The sequence below is a fragment of the Olea europaea genome, chromosome 17 (assembly GCF_002742605.1).
Source record: "Olea europaea var. sylvestris chromosome 17, O_europaea_v1, whole genome shotgun sequence".
NCBI lineage: Eukaryota > Viridiplantae > Streptophyta > Magnoliopsida > Lamiales > Oleaceae > Olea > Olea europaea.
Genome location: NC_036253.1, coordinates 18740354 through 18760370, shown reverse-complemented (window position 1 = coordinate 18760370; position 20017 = coordinate 18740354). Strand labels below are relative to the sequence as shown.

At 39.1% G+C, this 20017-nt stretch overlaps 2 protein-coding genes across 2 annotated transcripts; both read right to left on the bottom strand.

Annotated features, from left to right (window-relative positions):
- Positions 1-15721: 15721 nt before the first annotated feature.
- LOC111365685 lies at positions 15722-16786 on the bottom strand. Its single transcript, XM_022986219.1, has one exon. The coding sequence runs from the start codon at positions 16784-16786 to the stop codon at positions 15722-15724; it is 1065 nt and encodes a 354-aa protein (XP_022841987.1).
- A 285-nt stretch (positions 16787-17071) lies between these two features.
- Positions 17072-18283, bottom strand: LOC111365684. The gene is made up of 2 exons (XM_022986217.1): positions 17705-18283; positions 17072-17524 (listed from the first exon to the last, which is right to left on the bottom strand). Exons 1-2 carry the CDS (start codon positions 18281-18283, stop codon positions 17072-17074), a joined length of 1032 nt encoding a protein of 343 aa, XP_022841985.1.
- Positions 18284-20017: the final 1734 nt, after the last annotated feature.

Here is a 20017-nt window from a genome sequence, read left to right as displayed (position 1 = left end):
CGAACTTAGTGATTTTGGTTTGGTTGGTTTCATAGAGATGGTGGAAGCATTGAAGCCTAAATTGAAAGCTTGGGAGAAAGAAAGAGGTTTTCAGTTCTTGTATGATGGTGTAAGCATTTCTCTTGCTAGAAGTACCTTACTTGACAAACTGATCTCATTAGGAAGATTTCATCTTCAAAGAGCAAACTTATTAAGAGAAATAGTATAAGCCCTTATATGTTGGTTTATATTTGTATGTTTGTTCGATATTTGTCTTTTCTTTAGGCAACCTATGTATATTGAATCACTTCTTCTAACAGTTTCAGTTGTTAAAGAGGAATGTGTTTATTAATTTAATTTTAGTATTCAGGACGCCTCTCATGTGCAAGATAGATGAATTTTTCATCAAAAGGTGTAGTATAAGTGGGTAAAGACAAGACTTGAATTTGGAACCTTGCTTTGATACTTTCATGAACCATCTTATCTATTATGGCTGATTCTTGGTTCATCCCCAGCAACAGTTATTGCAACTGTGAATGGACTAAGCAAGGTAAGGCAATCAGAGTGTAAATTAGTCATAGTAAGAGTTTAAATGGCATCAAGAATTCATATTCAAATTTCTCGAAGTGAGATAGCATAATCAGTTGATGATATATATAGAAATTGAGTCTTGTTTAAAATGAACAAAAACAATGCATTGCTTTAGGTGCTTATTATTTTTAGATATACAGTATCGTAACAAACATTTTCCATTCTCAAACTCTTCTTTCTTTTAAGGAGGATTGCATATGGATGTAATTCAAGAAATTGAGATGGGGGCTTGTGAAGATGAAATGAAGACAGAAAAAAAGGATTCAAATGGTTTTAGGCCTCCTTCATTACAAGTTTTGGATCATGTAAAGATCAATGTGGAACCAGACACTCCAGTTTTGACTCTGAAAAATGTCATCATGAGTTCAAAATCTGATCTATCATTCAGCAAGGATGAACTACGAAAAGCAGAAGACAAGTTGAGACGGGCCTACATTGAATTTTACCGGAAGCTTTGACTTCTGAAGAGCTATTGGTAAAAAAAAATAAAAATCTTTAGATTTTGAACTGAAATTGAAGTACAAGTGACATAGTACTAACTGCTATATAATGTTTCAGTTTCTTGAATATGTTGGTAGCAGAAAGAGCAAGAACGTCAAAAGCAGAGGGTATCCTTACTATTTGAACAAATATTGATGTTGGATTTAGTTTTGAGTTACTGCAACTAAATGTTATAATCATGAATGTGCATATTAGGACCAGAAGAAGCTTCAACGACAGTTTATAGCAGAGAAGGAAGCACTTTTTGGATCAAAATCGAGTCCATCACACAGTGGGAAGAAGAATTCTAGACCTTCAACAGGAGGTGTGGCCGATAAGAGACTTTCTTTAGGAGGGGTAGTTCTTCGAAATGCATATGCAAAGAAAGCTGGTCTCTCGTTGCATTTTCATATGAAGCAGCAAACTTCACCCACCCATAACCAAAGTGGTTTTAGCAATCACTCTCTTGGTAATATAACTGAAACCTATTATCTAAAACAACATAACTACTACTTGAAAAAGACACGTTGGGTTCGATCAGTCATCATAGGTGCAGGAAACTCAAATACAGTAAACTGACAATTATGCAAACTACTAAACTATCATTTGAATCACTCTGTCAAAGAAAATCATAAATTACCCTAATGTAAAACAAAATCATAAATTACCCTAACGTAATGGCAAAAAAAAAAAAAAAAAAAAGGAACTAAAAAAAATTACAAACACAGAGAGAGAGAGAGAGACGGGTTTACAGTGACAGTAGCTGAGGGTGGAGGCTCAGCGTCGGCGACTTGGTGGCAGCAGGTTCAACTCACAAGCCTGGACAAAGCTTGACGTTTAATCACGCCGGAGGTGCTGAGACTACCGTGCTCAGCAGCTTCCGGAGTTAAATCTTTCAAAATTCAATAAATCACTCTGTAAAACAAAATCTTAAATTAGCCTAATGTAATGGCAATAAAACAGGAAGTAAAAAAAACAAAAGAGAGAGAGAGAGAGAGGTTTAGAGTGACAGTAGTCGCCGAGGGTGGAGGCTCAGCGTCGGCGACTTCGTGGCAGCAGCTCGACGTTTAATCACGCCGGAGGTGCTCAGCAGCTGCCGGACTTCCTCTGACCGTGAGATGATGGGAAAATCGAATGGGGAGAGAGAGAGAACGTGAGATGATGAGAGGAACAATAATGGAAGAGAGAAAGGCTAATTTGGTATTCAAATTTCTCATCTAGTCATGTCTCATTAATGAAGGATATACAAGGTATTGAAATTTTTAAGAGGGGCAGAAATGTCCAAAAATCTTCAAAAATGACAATTTCGTAATCTCTTTTAAAAAATGACATTTTTGTAAATGCAAACCCAAAATTTGACATTTAGTGTAATTTCCACAAAAAAATATATTTTCATACATTGATTTGACATAATTCCAATCACATATTCTTCAATAAAATAATATTACATGTAAATTCAAAATTTTTTCTTATTTTTTAACCATGCATTCTCCATCAATTTACTATTCTAAAATATATTCTTTAAAAATAATGTAGTTCAAACACACACTTAATGTTTTGTAGGAACTCCACAATTTGGGTTTAAAGAACTTCTACTTAGTGGGTAATCCACCATCAGGATGCTCGCCTTATCAACTGATCACCGACCACGCCCCACCAGGATAGTGCGTATCAAGTACTAATAACATTGTGGAAATGTTTAACACACGACTTAAGTCACTTGTTTCTCGCCTAAATTCAGATTTCCAAGATTCTCAGTTCGTTTATGGCCCTGCTTTCAGATGGATTTTTGAGTTGCGTAGAAATCCGTCTGCTTATGGTAAGAACAACCTTATTGCATCAGTTTTTGTACATAGTATCATATGTTGACATTGAAAAATGCTAAAGTTTGTAACATCATCTTCTTACAGGGTTACTGGTAACGGACAAAGCTTGTTGTCGCTTCGGACCAAAAAAATTTGAACTACTATGTCTTCCATCACAAACTCCATGTGCGAATAGAAACCAATAGCTGTTTTGGGATTTTGCTCAGCCGACACAAGCTGCAAACCAAATTATCGCCCAATGGGCATATAACGGCAGCTTTTCCAACTCTTATCCGAGGAACATACAACAAATGGCAAATATTTGAAATGATTGGAATTTACAAGACCAAAGGAAAACTTCTATCAATTCTCAAGAATTTGTTTCCCTAATCTATGCTTGATCAAGTGTTTTAGGTGTATCTTTCGTAATATGATGTCTAAAAGTTTTCGATGTTTTGTAACAAAATAACATATAACTCATTCTATTGCATCTTTCTCTCTTGTTCTTATAAGTTAAAAAAGAATTTAGGTTGATGTCTTATTACTATGTTGTTCTTGTCTATGTTGTTCACTATTGAAGATAACTAAACATGTTGTACTGATGCAACTCAGTCCCTTTGTGTCATATCCCAATATCTACCTCTTATTTCTTTGTCCTGATTTATTGTTATTTTTGTATTGATATGTACGTTTTGCGCAAAATATTCATGTCTACAAAAATCATTATTTTCCTAAATCACCTATTCAAGCAGCAATTATTTGTTCTTGTTATATTCTGTATGATGTAAAATTATTTGTTATTTTAAGACGTTTAGAGTTCAATGACTACGTTGTATGATGGACACGTTAATATATATTTTATTTTTGACCATTATTTTCCCATATATTTTCTAGTGATATGATTATATTATGAATGATTACTTTTCTTGAGAGTTGATGCAGATACATGTGAGTAAGAACAATAACATACGATCATGATTTGTTCATCCTCGAATACCAATTAGTAACCAATAAGTAGTCACAACGTCCCAACTCTTCAATTTAATTTAATAACAATCAAGAAATCAACTAACCCTTAAAAGTTATTAAATCTTGACTAACAATAGAAAATACCATATGATGATACAAGGAAAAAAATTCCCTTTGACAAAATAAATACTAGAATGAAATATATAATTGAAAGAAATGAATAAGATAAAATCCCACAGTTTACATTGCATCAATCTCCTCGGGCTGGAGAAATTCGCCCTCAAATCACTTGTCATGGTTTCATCTAGTGTTCTACAATGGTAGGAATCCAAAAGGAAAATCCTTAGGAAAAGGGGAACCATATTATCGCTGAAAAATTTACTTACTACCCCACATTATATTCACACCACAATTAAAACAAATTTTTAATAAACACACCACAATAAATTTACAATTATATAACTAATTCAATAAAAATAATAATTGCTTTATCTTCAAATTGCTTAATTAAGGTATTCGTTTCTAACTTTCTAAACTTCATCTTTTTCTTATCTTCCAAGCATTTATCTCCACTGTGCAAGAACCTAAAATGGCGGTTTCATGTGTGTCTTTGGCAAGTGTATTGTGCAGACTGTAATTATGCTCTTTAATTCTCATCCAGTCTCCACAAAACGAAAGCGTCGCCATGCTTCATTCGTGCTCTCTCCTCTACCAGGGAAATGTGCGTTATCTTCCTTGAGCTTCATCTCTGGTCGGTTGCACTTCTCTTTGTCAAGCTACACTCTTGTGAGAAATAGTGGCGCTTCGTTTTTCCCGATTAGAGCCATGGTTAGAAAAATTATTTAATGTTGAAATTTATATTTAAAAATGAGGTTAATTCAGCATTTTTACTTAGGGCTATTTAAGTAAATGAAAGTAATTAATTAAAAGGGTAATTATATTACCACTACAAATTTTACGAAGTGCATCACAATTTTTTTATTTACTAAAATATCCTTAAGTAAAATTACATAATTAGAATTTTAATATACTTTTTAATTAAATAAATTATTGTTACATCACAAATATAAATCCTAATTTCTTTCTTTCTTTTTTCTTAGCATCTCATTGTTCATAATTTTTCCGACGGCTTTTGTCTTCTTCCACGGTGACAAGATAATATTTTCCCTCGTAGTAAATGAATTTATTTTTCATGTTTGAAAATTAAGAATCTGATTTTTTTAATTTTTCTTTTGTTGAGTTAAATAGATTTGTAATGATTTTAAAACAAATTTGTAAGATTATGATTTTTAATTGTTAAATGGGTTCATGAATTTACGAGTATATATACTCACCACATATAGCCCCTGTTTGGCCCCCATTAAATTATATTACATTACATTCCATTTTTCCCTCTCTTATTTTTAACCACACAATCTTTCATAAAATAATATTACATGTAAATCGAAAACTTTTCCTTCTTTTTCAACCACTCATTTTTAAAAAAAAAATTATTCTACCCATTTTTATTTTTCGAAAATGGGGGCCAAACGGGGGTTTAATTTCATGAATTGTGTGCATTCATCATGTGGGACATATACAGGTTGCACCATTCATTACCATGAATTGCATGTATATAGATAAACTGTAAATGAATTTGTGTATATGTAGGTGCGTCAGTTTTCATGGATTTTTGTCTATGAGATATATGAATTTTTGAAAGTTGTTCTTAATTAACCAGAAGTTTTTATTGTTATATTATAATTTTTACAGGATTGTAATAAATTTAATTTTTTTTATAATGTATCATAATTCAATTTATTTATCCTAAATGTTAGGAAAATGATGAAGATTTCATTATATATGATTATACACAATACTTTACTATTGACCAAATATGAATAAATCGAATATTAAATTTATGTCAATTAATTCAATTCTGAAACATGTCCATTTTATAAAAAATATGTCATAAATGCTTCCACAAGTTGGGTTTCAAATGTGTCCAATGAATTATTAAAACCTTTTTATCCATGAAATTTTAAAGTATTGTTGATAAAATTTCTTAATTTCCACTTAAAAGTGTTTCTAAAATAGACTTCCAAGATTAAAAAATGAAATTGCGAATATATTAAAAATTCATATCTCAAATAAAAATGGTAACACAAACAAATTACGGACAACTTCAAAGGATCCTCTCGGACATATTAATTATTTGTGTTAAACATTCATGGTGTTCTTCACCGATCTTCTGGTTTCAATTGCTATGAAATAAATGAGGGAAAATGTTGAAAAAAATAAGGATTAATATTGGTGATAAATATACCACAATATTATATTATATTATATTCTTTTTCAATTTTTTATTTTTATTGAATTAGGAGTACAATTGTAAATTTATTGTGGTGTATTTATTAAAAATATACTTTAATTGTGGTGTCATTATAATGTGGTGTAATAATTAAAATATGAATTGGTAATAGGATTACCCTAATTAAAATTGTGGTGCAACAAATAAATTTTATAGTAAAAATATAATCACCCTTGGGAAAAACGAGAGAGTCTACATGTACAAAAAATTGGCTCACAGAACTTCTACATAATACATACAACATGAGAGGTGGATGGTATTTTTGAACAATATTTTAAACATGTGAAACCTATCCCCATATCTCGCATATGTAGCTATTATGTGGAAAAACTACTACTCTATATGCATTATCTATATATTGCACTGAACCAATTTCTTGAAAGTATAAAAATAACCCAATTGTTAATTGAGAATATTCCACAGCACAACACGCAATCCGATGAGGCTCTACCAGTTCTGCTCCCACTTGAAATTCGTTCACTGAAGCTACATCCCATTGACCATGTTCCAAGTTTCACTTGAACATCCACTACTAAAAAATAGAGTTTCAGGCACGGATTTTTCGTTCCTAAAGGTTCAATATCCGTTGCTAATAATCTTTACCAACGGAATATTTGCAACCACAAATTCGTTGGTAATATGAGGATCGCTGACAGTTACCAAAAGATCATGTCGTAGGTAAAGAGTAAACATTTTACTTACGAAAAATCCGTTGGTAAAGTGTGAATCTTTTACCAACGAAATTTTCGTTAGTAAAAGTCTTAACCAATACCAATCGACTTTCCGTTGGTAAATATCTACCATTACAATTTGTGAAAATCAACGTTATAAATAACCGTATAGTAAAAAAGTTATTTATTTATTTATTATTATTATTATTTAATAATTATAATAATTTTTTATTTTTAGTCAACTGAATTGAAAGGCCAAAATATTGTTTAACTCCTTATTGGACCACAAATTTATAGAGGGCAACTACAAAGATATTATTGTAAACTTCCGATGTGGGATAAGTGAATTATTTTTACTAACGGAATATCCATTGCTGAAAGTTCAAAATGTTAAACGGTTATATTATGCACGGAATATCCGTTGGTAAAGAGATATCATTTTTACTAACGGATAATCTGTTTCTAATTACCAACGGAATATTTGTAGGTAAAAGATCAAAATGTTAAACGATTATATTAGGCATGAAATATCCGTTGGTAAAGAGATATCATCTTTACCAACGAAAAATCAGTTGCTCATTATTGTAATTAAAAGTGAATTACTTTTACCAACGGATAATCCGTTCCTAATTACCAACGGATTGCATCCGTTGGTAATATTGGGTACATCACCTACGGAATATCCGTTAGAGGAAGATCCAAATGTTAAACGATTACATTAGGTATGGAATATCGGTTGGTAAAGAGATATCATCTTTACCAACGAAAAATCCGTTGCTAATTATCGTAGCTAAAAGTGAATTACTTTTACCAACGGATAATCCGTTTCTAATCACCAGCGGATGCAATCCGTTGGTAATTTTTCGTAGGTGAAAAGCTATTTTTTAGTAGTGATCAGTTCCAATCCCATCCTTCATCAAAATTTCCAATTGACTCCAAAGGCACAACAATTTAATATTTAACAAAAATATCTTCCATATTTTTCGTTCCTATCATGTAATATTGCATGAAAGTGACTACTTAAGTTGCAAATAATGTGATACAGTACTAAAAAATAGCTTTTCACCTACGAAAAATTACCAATGGATGCAATCCATTGGTGATTAGAAACGGATTATCCGTTAGTAAAACTAATTCACTTTTAGCTACGATAATTAGCAATGGATTTTCAATTGGTAAAGATGATATCTTTTTACCAACCGATATTCCGTACCTAATGTAATCGTTTAATATTTGGATCTTCCTCCAACGGATATTCTGTAGGTGATGTACCGAATATTACCAACGGATTGCATCCGTTGGTAATTAGAAACGGATTATCCGTTGGTAAAAGTAATTCACTTTTAGCGACAATAATCAGTAACGGATTTTTCGTTGGTAAAGATGATATCTCTTTACTAACGGATATTCCGTTGGTAATTAGAAACGGATTATCCGTTAATAAAAATGATATCTCTTTGCCAACTGATATTCCGTGCCTAATATAACCTGTTGATGTCAAAATTAGCAAGGATAACTTTGAACCAATTTTAAGAAAAAAGGCGATTTGTGCTTAGAAAAGATCACAAAGATGTCATTTTAGTGTGATTGTGCCATAAGTCGTTATATGAATTTGCTCTGCCTTTACAAGGGTCCTATTCAACTATTTATACATAGTTTCAGTTGAAATTACATCAAATCAATCAAATCAGCAACAGTGTCGAGCTCGAAACTTGGGTCGTTGAATTCTCCTGTGATTGGTCAATGAGGCCGGTGGTCATGTGTCAATGTATTACCCAGGTAATGATGATCTGTAAGGGACTGGAGTTCGAGGACTTGGAATTGGTTGTTCTAGACGGCGATGACATCACCTTTGGCAAGTGTCTCTGATTGATAGGGTGATGTGACAAGGGGTAATCATGATATTTTTCTAAGATAACGACGGGTAACTCCGATCTGGGAGTGTGGGCTGAACTTACGTTTAACTGAGGTGGGGTTAGCGAACTGTTTATACCACATCGGAGTTCAGATATCAACAGTTACCCCCCAGGTCAGCTCTACCGTAGGGGGGCTAACCTCAACGATGCTTTCTTCAAGAAGTACATTTATGGCTATGACAAGTGTCATCTTTTGAGGTGGATGAGCTATATGCCATTTATAAGTAGCCTTTTCAGCAAGCTTGGCCAAAACTACGTCATTTTATCTCCCAGACTTTTGGACCGTTGATATTTTCCCTCTATTTCTGGATGAATGGCTTAGATCGCGCCCTCTCATCTTCCCTATCTTTAAATCCATTTTTGGTTAATCATTTCTTTTCCTATTTTGCTGATTTTACTTTCTCAGATATTTGGGCGATTTTCCTAAGTTTGTATTCCCGTATTCGAGTGAGGTCATTTTCTCAGTTCATCTTCTAGGTATCCTTCTGTTCTTATCTACTACCTCCTTTCAGTTTGTGCTTCTCTTCTTAGTTTATACATGAGTTCGGACTAGTCTAGAGTTCATTCCTGGGGCAACCAGCAGGAAGAGTCAGTCTCCTTCTTGACGAGTTCGTCTTCTAGTTGTAGGAAAGTTTTTACCCCCATTCATATTTCCGTAGTTAACCCAACTGACATAGGATATCCTGTGATGGACTTAGGACGTGAGGGTTCCAAGGGAGCAGGTAGATCCAGTAAGGATGTTGAGGAGAGTAATTCCGGGGAGTGGGGGGTGAGTTCTTATAGGTCGGCTGTGACAAGGGATGTGTTGGCTAGCTGGCGAGCTAAATATGCCTTTCCTAGTTCGGTAGTTATGATAATACCAGAGCCATTTGACCGAGCTGACACTCCTCCTGAGGGATGTGTTGCTCTGAACTTGGCTATCCTCTAGGTTGGCCTTAGGCTTCCTTTTCATAGGGTGATTCGTAAATTCCTTTCTTCTTGGAGCATAGCTCCCAGGCAGCTATGCCCTAACGAGTGGCGAACCTTAATAGCCACCCTTATTCTGTGGGACCAAATGGGGAATCTCGAGCTGAGTGTCCAGCAATTCGATTCTCTGTTTACTTTTAAGGAGGATGGGAAGAACTCGGGCTGGTGGTACACAAGCGTTAGGCCTAGGATGGGAGGTTCTTTGGTGTTCGACACCCCTTCCTCAATTAAGAAATGGAAGGAAGAATGGTTTTATGTATCGGAGGAGTGGCAGTTTCATTCTGCCCAGGTGAATAGGGAGGACGTGGTTTCCAGGCTCTATCATTCGTTATGTAAGTGTCTTTTTGGGTTTTAGTCTTTTAGCAAGGCATATGTTGGACGAAGTGCTAACCTCGGTATTTTTTCTTTGTGCAAATTACAAGAAGGAGACGTTAACCAAAGATACTCAGAGATGAGCTGAGAAAATAAGATCGTTACCTAAAAAGCAAAAGGTCCTATAAGTTTGTAATCTCAGATTCGAACTTATACCGGGTCGGATTGCTGCAAGTACGAGCTTCAAGTTCAGCTCCATCCAGGTTAGGTAATATTTTGATCTTCATTCGCGATTATAATTTCTTTATGCATATACATATTTTTTGAGCATTTCGCTGCTTTCTCAGGTCATCAGGACGAAATGCGGGGCTATAAGGCAGCTAAAGCGGTGGTTGCGGCTAAGGGAAAAAAGAGAGAAGTCCCAGAATGGATGGAGAGCCATTTTGAAGAGGTGGAGGAGAAGGTTCCATTAAAGAGGAACCGATCTGTGCCCCGAGCATCACTGAGAATTCCACAGTCAGTGCCTTTGCCGAGCCCGGCCCTGCCGTCCACCTTGTTGCCATCCCCAATTGCCCCTTCTGCTGTGGGGACTAGTTCTGCGAACTTGCAGGATCGGTGCCCAGATTTACAGAGGCTAAGCTGGGAAAGTCTGGTGGGACACAGACCAGAGATATTTCTGGACTATCTCCGAGCTCCTTCTCCTTCCAAGGGCATGACTGTCGCGCTCGCTTTACCTTTGAGGGAGTTGGCTAGTCTACTTACCTGGAGCTGGGGTGAGAGAGAGCAGCGCTATCTGAACGAGATGCCCATTGGTAAGGCTTTGGTCACTGCTCAGCTCCATGGCCACCGATCAGTTTTATACATGATGGCAGTGGCGGATAAGGTATACCTCTTTCTTGATTTTTGATTAATTTTATAAATGTTTTAATGACTTACTTGATTTTTAATTTTTGAAAAATAGGTGAAGTCCGAGCTGGACAAACTCATAGAGGCAAAAGATCAGGTCTTCAACCTTTACAATAGCATGGAGGCTGAAAAATCCTAGTTCGCTCTGAGGGAGAAGGAGTATGAGGAGAAGCTGAACCAGAAGAGGATCGAGCTGAACTCTAGGCTCGATGTCGGGGAAAGACTAATGGATGAGATCAAGGCGTTGAGGGCCTCGAAGGAAGAGGCCAGAGCTCGGGCAGAAGATGAGCGAGGCAAAGTTAGAGAGGCCATCCAGAAAGTACAAGAGGCCAACGAAAAGGCGAGGGAGGCCACAAAAAGGGCTGAAGAGACTGACGCCAAGATTGACAGGGCGGTGGAGGCTTGGAAGGAGTCCTCCGAGTTTGACGTCGTGGCCCATGATGTATACGTGGTAGCCCTGGAGGTGTTGGTGGGGCACATTAGGAAGGAGAGGCCTGATCTTGATGTGGCCTTTCTGGATGAGGCACTGGAGGGGTAGAAGGAGGAATTGCGAAGGTTGTTAGAGTCTGCTGGAGTTCGGGTGTTACCAGCAGCTCAGGATGTTGAAGATACTACCCCTGCCCCCCAAGACCCTTAGGCGATTAAAAAACATTGATTTTTTGGTTTTTTAGTTTGTCAATTTGTTTTTTTTTTACTTGTGATTTGAACTTTATTTTGACTGTTTATGACATTTTGTTTGGAATGGATAATCGTTTATGTTCAGCACGGCTTTTTCTCACAGACTTAGCAAAAATTGTAAGAGCGTTACAATAATGTGTAGAATTATTTTGAATGAATTTTGCTTACTTGTGCAGTACTCGCTTTTCGAACCAGGCATATACATTGAGCATTTTTACTAAGTGTAGTACCATGTATGGCCTTAGCTCGTCCAATCGTGAAGAGCAGGGCTCTATAGATTCCTTAGGAGGGAACATTCCTTAGGAATCTTCCACTAAGTGTCACAGCACATACGACCTTAGATCGACCTACATATGGAGCATGACTTAATGGGATTCCTCAGGAGGAATCTTCCATTAAGTATCACAGAACATACGACCTTAGATCGGCCTGCATATGGAGCAGGGCTTAATGAGATTCCTCGGGAGGAATCTTCTACTAAGTGTGGCAGCACATACGACCTTAGATCGTCCTGCATATGGAGCAGGGCTTAATGAGATTCCTCAGGAGGAATCTTCCACTAAGTGTCGCAGCACATACGACCTTAGATCGTCCTGCATATGGAGCAGGGCTTAACGAGATTCCTCAGGAGGAATCTTCCACTAAGTGTCACAGCACATACGACCTTAGATCGACCTACATATGGAGCAGGGCTTAATGAGATTCCTCAGGAGGAATCTTCCACTAAGTGTCGCAGCACATACGACCTTAGATCGACCTGCATATGGAGCAGGGCTTAATGAGATTCCTCAGGAGGAATCTTCCACTAAGTGTCGCAGCACATACGACCTTAGATCGGCCTGCATATGGAGTAGGGCTTAATGAGATTCCTCAGGAGGAATCTTCCACTAAGTGTTGCAGCACATACGACCTTAGATCGGCCTGCATATGGAGCAGGGCTTAATGAGATTCCTCAGGAGGAATCTTCCACTAAGTGTCGCAGCACATACGACCTTAGAGCGGCCTGCATATGGAGCATGGCTTAATGAGATTCCTTAGGAGGAATCTTTCACTAAGTGCCGCAGCACATACGATCTTAGATCGGCCTGCATATGGAGCAGGGCTTAATGAGATTCCTTAGGAGGAATCTTCCACTAAGTGTCACAGCACATATGACCTTAGATCGGCCTGCATATGGAGCAAGGCTTAATGAGATTCTGACAGATTGCTGAGTAAAATGTTTAAAAGAAATGGAAAGTCCCTTTTTATTGATGCGATTAATGTTACAAGGGAACCTTTTCGTTTACTTGTAGTACTGCTTAAGGTGTTTAGCATTCCAAAGGTGGGGTAAGGATCTACCCCCAAGTCTTCCAGTTCATATGCTCCTTTTAGCAAGACTTTCGTTATCAGATAGGGACCTTCCCAATTCGGACCTAGGCATCCACTACTGATCTCTCTTGTGGGGAGGAATACTTTTCGTAAGACGAGGGATCCTATCTCAAATTCTCTTTTTCGCACTTTTTGATTATAGTACTTGGCGTTTCGCTGTTTGTAAACAGCATTTTTGAGTTCAGCGTTGTTCCTTTTTTCGTCAGTTAGGTCGAGTTCCTGCGATGAGCTATGTGGTTCCTTTCTTCGTCTTAATCAGTTATGCGCAGCGAAGGAATGTTGATTTTTAGTGGGATCACAGCCTCTATGCCGAAAGCCAGTGAAAACGAGGTTTCTCCTGTGCTTGTCCTTGCGGTAGTACAATAAGACCATAACACACTGGGGAGTTCCTCAGCCCATCCTCTTTCAAAGAAGTCGAGTTTTGCTTTCAATGTGTGCTTAATAATCTTGTTAATGGCTTCGACTTGGTCGTTTGCCTGTGGATGGTTTGGTGATGAGAAATGTTTCTTGAGGCTGAGCTCTTCGTAGAAATCTGAAAGTCATGCATTGTCAAATTATTTTCCATTATCCGTAACAATGGAGGGAGGTATGCCGAACCTGCAGATCACCGATTTCCACAAAAAGTTGGTTGTTTTCTATTCGGTGATAGTGGCAAGGGGCTCTGCCTCGGCCCATTTAGTGAAGTAATCCACTGCGACGATGGGGAATTTTACACCTCCTTTTCCAACGAGCATGGGTCCAATTAGGTCAACCCCCCATTTTGCAAAGGGCCAAGGTACTGTCACTGGGTTCAGTTCGCGCGGTGGAGCATTTATGATAGGGGCGAGACGCTGGGACTTATCGCATCTTTTGACAAATTCAAGAGAATCTTGTCTTATTGCAGGCCATAAGTATCATTGTCGTATGATCTTGTGGGCTTGTGAGAGTCCGCTGGAATGGTTTCCACATATTCCTTCGTGAACGTCCTGTAGGGCGTGCTGGGCTTCCTCTTCGTCCAAGCATCTTAACAAGGGCGTGGAATATCCCTGTTTGTATAGTATATTATCAATGAGAGTATACATGGCCGATCTTGTTCGGAGCTTTCTAGCCTCTGCAGAGTTTTAGGGGTATTTTTCGACTTTTAGGTAAGCGATGATCTCGTCCTACCAAGTTGGTTTGGGGTCTATCATCATAAGGACCACTTTATCCAGCTCGGTGGACGGTAGGGATATTCTTCCTACGAGAATGCTATCGAACTCCTCGATTCCCTCACTGGTGGCTAGGCGGGCCAATGTATCGACGTGATTGTTCTGAGATCGAGGAATTTGTTTGACTTGGGTGGTTTTGAACCTTTCAAGTTCTTTTTTCACAACTCGTAGGTAGTTGTCCATCTTGTCTTCTTTTGCCATATATACACCATTGACCTGATTCACGACTAGTTGGGAGTCGCTGTGTAGGATTAGGTCGGAGATCCCTAGTCCTGAGGCCATCCTTGCTCCAGCAATAAGAGCTTTGTACTCAACCTCATTATTTGAGGCTTTGAAGTCAAATGGCAAGGCTTCACAGAACATTAGGTGATCAAGGCTGGTTAATACGACGTCGGCTCCAGATCGTTCTCCGGTGGATGAACCGTCGACATAAAGTTTCCAAGGGGTTTCTTTCTATCGTTCTTCAATTGGGATGTTGCAGAACTCAGAGATAAAGTCGGTGAGTGCCTGGCCCTTTACAGAGGAACGAGGCATGTATTTGATGTCGAATTGTCTGAGCTCCCCGACCCATTTTACCATCTGTCCGGAGGTGTTGAGCCTCTATAGCGTTTGCCTCAATGGAGAGTTGGTTAGGACCTCAATGGGGTGTTCCAAGAAATATGGCCTCAGTTTTCGCGCTGCCATCAGCAGGGTGAATGCCAGTTTTTCTACAGCCGAATATATGAGCTCGGATTCATGAAGCGCTTTGCTTATGTAATAAACCAGATGTTGAACGCCATTTTCTTCTCGGGTTAGAACAGCGCTAGTGGCGTGCTCTGAAACAGATAAATATATCTTCAAGGCCTTGCCTACTTTAGGTTTTGAAACACCGGAGGTCGGGCTAGTTGACTTTTTAGCTCGTTAAAGGCGTCCTGACATTCTTTGGTCCATTCGAACTTCTTTCCATCTCGTAACATGTTGAAGAAGGGTTTGCAGTGGTCCTAGATTTGGAGAAGAACCGACTGAGGGTGACAACCCTTTCGGTTAAACTTTGTACTTCTCTGGGTTTGGTTGGAGGCTTCATTTGGATGATAGCTTGTATTTTTTCAGGGTTTGCCTCGATTCCTCGGTTGTTTACAATTCAGAACTGACCCCGAAAGCACATTTCCTCGGGTTCAACTTCATTCCATACTTCCTTAGTATATCAAACATTTCGGTTAGGTGTTGACAGTAGTCCTTGGCCTTGATGCTTTTGACCAGCATATCGTCAACATATACTTCCATTGTTTTTCCCATCTGCTGGGAAAACATGGAATTCACAAGTCGCTGGTAGGTGGTGCCAGCGTTTTTGAGACCGAATGGCATTACTCTGTAGTAGTAAAGACCTCGATCAGTTACAAACGAGGAATGTTCCTAATCTGGACTGTACATCAGTATCTTGTGTATCCGGAATACGCGTCCATGAAGCTGAGTAGCCCATGTCCGGTGGTGTCGTCCACCATTTGGTCTATTCTCGACAATGGAAAGCTGTCTTTGGGGCATGCTTTGTTGAGATCGGTGAAATCTATGCATACCCTCCAATTTTCGTTGTGTTTTTTTTCACAAGGACCGGATTCGCCACCCACTTCGGGTATTTCGCTTCACGGGCAAAACCGTTGTTCAACAGCTTTTGTACCTCTTTGTTGAGTTCTTCATATCTTTCATGATTCAGAGGTCGTCGTTTTTGGTACTTTGGCCGAGTTGAATGATCCACCTGTAATTTGTGCCATGCAATATTAAGATCTATTCCTCTCATGTCACTGTGATCCCAGGCGAAGACATCGAGGTTCTCTTTAAGGAAAGCCACAATCTTGCTTCGGGTGGAGGGCTGCAACTCGCACTCGACTTTGAGTTCCTTTGTTTTGTCTTTGGCACAGACTCGAACTCCTTCTAGTTGTTCTACGAGTTCTCCGCCTTCGATCCTGGTCTGTGGGTCTAAGAGAATGAGTTCGGATTCCCATATGTTTGCCATATGTACCCTCAGGGAGCTTCGTTGATGGCTGGCACAGGTTTTCCATTGGTATCTTTCGACGAGCTCCCTGTTTTCTCTGACTTTTCCCACACCATGGGGTGTGGGGAACTTGATAGAATAGCTATATAGGAAAATAGCTGCTCTCAGGCTGAAGAGTAGGGGCTGTACCATCACAACGTTATAAGGAGAGGGGGTGTCGAACACCACGAAATCAGAGTTCGTCTTCAACTGTCGAGGTGCTGATCCAAACTCAACTTTGAGTTTGATTGATCCTTTGGCAGAAGTCAAGGCTCCGCTTAATCCTAGGACCATATGTGGATATGGTTGAAGAAAGTTAGCAGGGATACCCATCCATTTAAGGGTGTGGCTAAATAGAATGTTCAGAGAGCTTCCTGTATCCACCAAGACTTTGGGTATGGTTACCCCGGCTACAGGCAACGAGATTACCATAACTCCGTGGTAAGGGTGTGGGTCCACCTCCTTCTTGTCAAAAGATAGTTGCTCGTCTGTGGCATTTTTGAGATTCTTTTTCGTTATTCCGATCTCCGAGAGATCTGCAACAATTGGTCTCTTTGGTCTGGCTTTCTCGGCTTGTGTGTTCGTCCTACTCCTCAGCATGTTGACTTGTGGCCTTGGCACGCCGACGTTGCAGGCCCTTACCGTAGCTTGATCCCCTTGGATAATTCCAGTCCCGTAAGGGGTGGGAAATTTCACGCAATAATGATAAATTGATGTGGTAGCTTTTACTTCGTGCAAAATGGGCCGTCCCAATATTGCATTGTAATTGGACGGTAAATCGACCACCACAAAATCCACTAAGATTCTTCTTTAGCGAGGAGCTTCACCTAGCACCACACTAAGGACTATCTAACCTAGGGCTTCGATAGGATCTCCAAAAAATCCCTATAGCTTCCTTGGATACGGTTGGAGGTGGCGGACTGATATTTCCAACTGCCTCAAGGTTCTTGAATACAATATGTTGACCAAACTTCCATTGTCCACTAGAGTGCGGTGGACTTTTACTCCGGCAACCATCATCGTGACCACCAGAGCGTCACTCTGATCTTGGAGGATTCTTTCAGAATCTTCTTCCGTAAACCAGAACGATTCAGGGTCAATGCCGGTCTTAGGGATTTGATTCCAGTAGTTCGGCACGATTTTTGCATTTCGGGCTTGCCTTCGCCTGGCCCTTCTGGATCCTTCAATATACTGATTTCCGCCCACCATCATTTTGATTTCGACATGTGGAGGTGGGTTGCTGTTAGGGATCACCTGTTGGGCTCGTGTGGGGGCCCCTTGTAGCTGTGGCTGCTGCATCGTAGGTCGATCTACTTCTTTTGGCTTGGTAACAAACTCCTGTAATCGACCTCATCGAATTAAGGATTCAACTTCCTCTTTTAAGTCCCGGCAGTTATCAGTATCATGGCCCATCATCCTGTGGTATCGGCAGTATCATCCCTGGCGTTGTGCGGCCTGTCCGTCCTTTAGGACTATAGGTCTGCGAAATGCTTCTTTTGTATTGGCTTGCATGAGTACCTCTTCCAAGGAGGCCTTGAGTGGGTGGTACTCTCGGAACTTGTATGGCTGAGCCCTAGGACGTTCTCTTTCTCTCCTGTCCTTCTTTTTTTCTGGTTGAGGACTGCGGCTTGGTTTTTTTTCTTTCACCACATCACTGAGGTCAATTTCGCGTCTTGCTTCCTCTTGATCAGAAGTTACTTCTTCAGCACTTATATACTTCTCAGCTCGATTCAGGAACTCGTGATAAGTCCTTGGACCGTCCTTGTGTACTGACCGCCAGAATCTCGTTTTGGGTCTTAGTCTTGCTAATATGGCCATGAGTGCCGCACCGTCAGATATTTTTTCCACTTCAATGGATTGCTTATTGAACCTACTCAGATAGCTTTTGAGGGATTCACTTCTTCCTTGCTTGATGCTCACTAGACGTTCTTTGGGTGTAGTTCTAGCCTTGGAGCCCATAAACTGGGCCAAGAATGCCATGGCTAGGTCATTCCAATCTTTTACTGACCTTTCGTGCAGTCTCCTAAACCATCTTTGGGCTTTATCTTTTAGAGTCAGGGGAAATGCCCGGCACATGATTGCGTTGCTTGCCCCCATAGTTCCATCCACTAGGTGTATTTGTCAAGGTGGCTGAGGGGGTCACTATCCCCTTCGTATGCAACGACCTGGGAAATTTTCAATTTTTCAGGCAGTGGTTCTATAAGGACATCCTCGGTGAAGGGGGAATGTCTTTTGGTTTGGTAACCTTCCGTGCCACCTTTGTTTTTAGCCTCCAGTTTGGCGATGCATTTTTTAAGCGCGCTTAGTTCGGGTTCTGTTTGTTCCAAATGATGTTTCAAGTCGGTTTGTCCTTGTATAGGGGTCAACGAGTGATGGGTCCCCAATCTGTCGAACACACTTGCAGTCCTTCTCGCCTCAAGTTCCTTGCTTTTGACCTCGTCGGTTTGGCTTCTTGATGATTTTTCCCTTGAAAAGTGGAGAGTCCTTCTGGTGGGGGGACACTTTGCCTTTATCCTTATAGGGGATTCCACCTCGGTATCTGGTGGGGACGAATGTGCTTGGATCATTTCCAGTCGTCCCACTGCATTTGTCAATTTTTCTAGGGCTTCCCTCATTACGATCATTTGAGGGTCCTGCTGTTGTGGAGAACTCAGTGGTATATTCGTTTCATGAGGATGGGTGTGAGATGGATTTTTGGAACTTGAGCTATGACTCATGGCTCTTGAATTTTTTATTTTTTATGGAGCAAATGAAACTATTTTTCACAATTAGGGGCTCTCCTTCTAGCGCCAAACTGTTGATGTCAAAATTAGCAAGGATAATTTTGAACCAACTTTAAGAAAAAAGGCGATTTGTGCTTATAAAACATCACAATGATGTCATTTTAGTGTGATTATGCCATAAGTCCTATTCAACTATTTATACATAGTTTCAGCTGAAATTACATCAAATCAATCAAATCAGCAACAATGCCGAGCTCGGAACTCGGGTCACTGAATTCTCCTGTGATTGGTCAATGAGGCCGGTGGTCATGTGTCAATGTATTACCCAGGTAATGATGACTTGTAAGGGGCTGGAGTTCGAGGACTTGAAATTGGTTGTTTCGGGCGGCGATGACATCACCTGTGGCAAGTGTCTCTGATTGATAGGGTGATATGACAAGGGGTAATCATGATGTTTTTCTAAGATAACGGTGGGTAACTCCGACCTGGGAGTGTGGGCCAAACTTACGTTTAACTGAGGTGGGATTAGCGAACTGTTTATACCAGATCGGAGTTCGGATATCAGCATAACTGTTTAACATTTTGATCTTTCAGCAACAGATATTCCATTGGTAATTAGAAACGGATTATCCGTTGGTAAAAATAATTCATTTATCCCACATTGGAAGTTTACAACAATATCTTTGTAGTTGTTCTCTATAAATTTGTGGTCCACTAAGGTGTTAAACAATATTTTGGCCTTTCAATTCAGTTGGCTAAAAATAAAAAAAATAAAAACTATAATTATTAACTAAATAAATAATAATAATAATAATAATAATAATAATAATAATAATAATAATAATAATAATAATAATAATAATAATGACAATGACAATGACAATAATAAAAAATAAATAAATAATTTTTTTACCATACGGTTGTTTACAATATTGATTTTTACCAATTATAATGGTAGACATTTACCAATGGAAAAAAGTCAGTTGGTATTGGTTAAGACTTTTACCAACGGAAAAGATTCACACTTTACCAATGGAAAATCCATTGGTAAAAGATTTACACTTTACCAACGAGAAATTCGTTGGTAAAATATTTATTCTTTACCTAT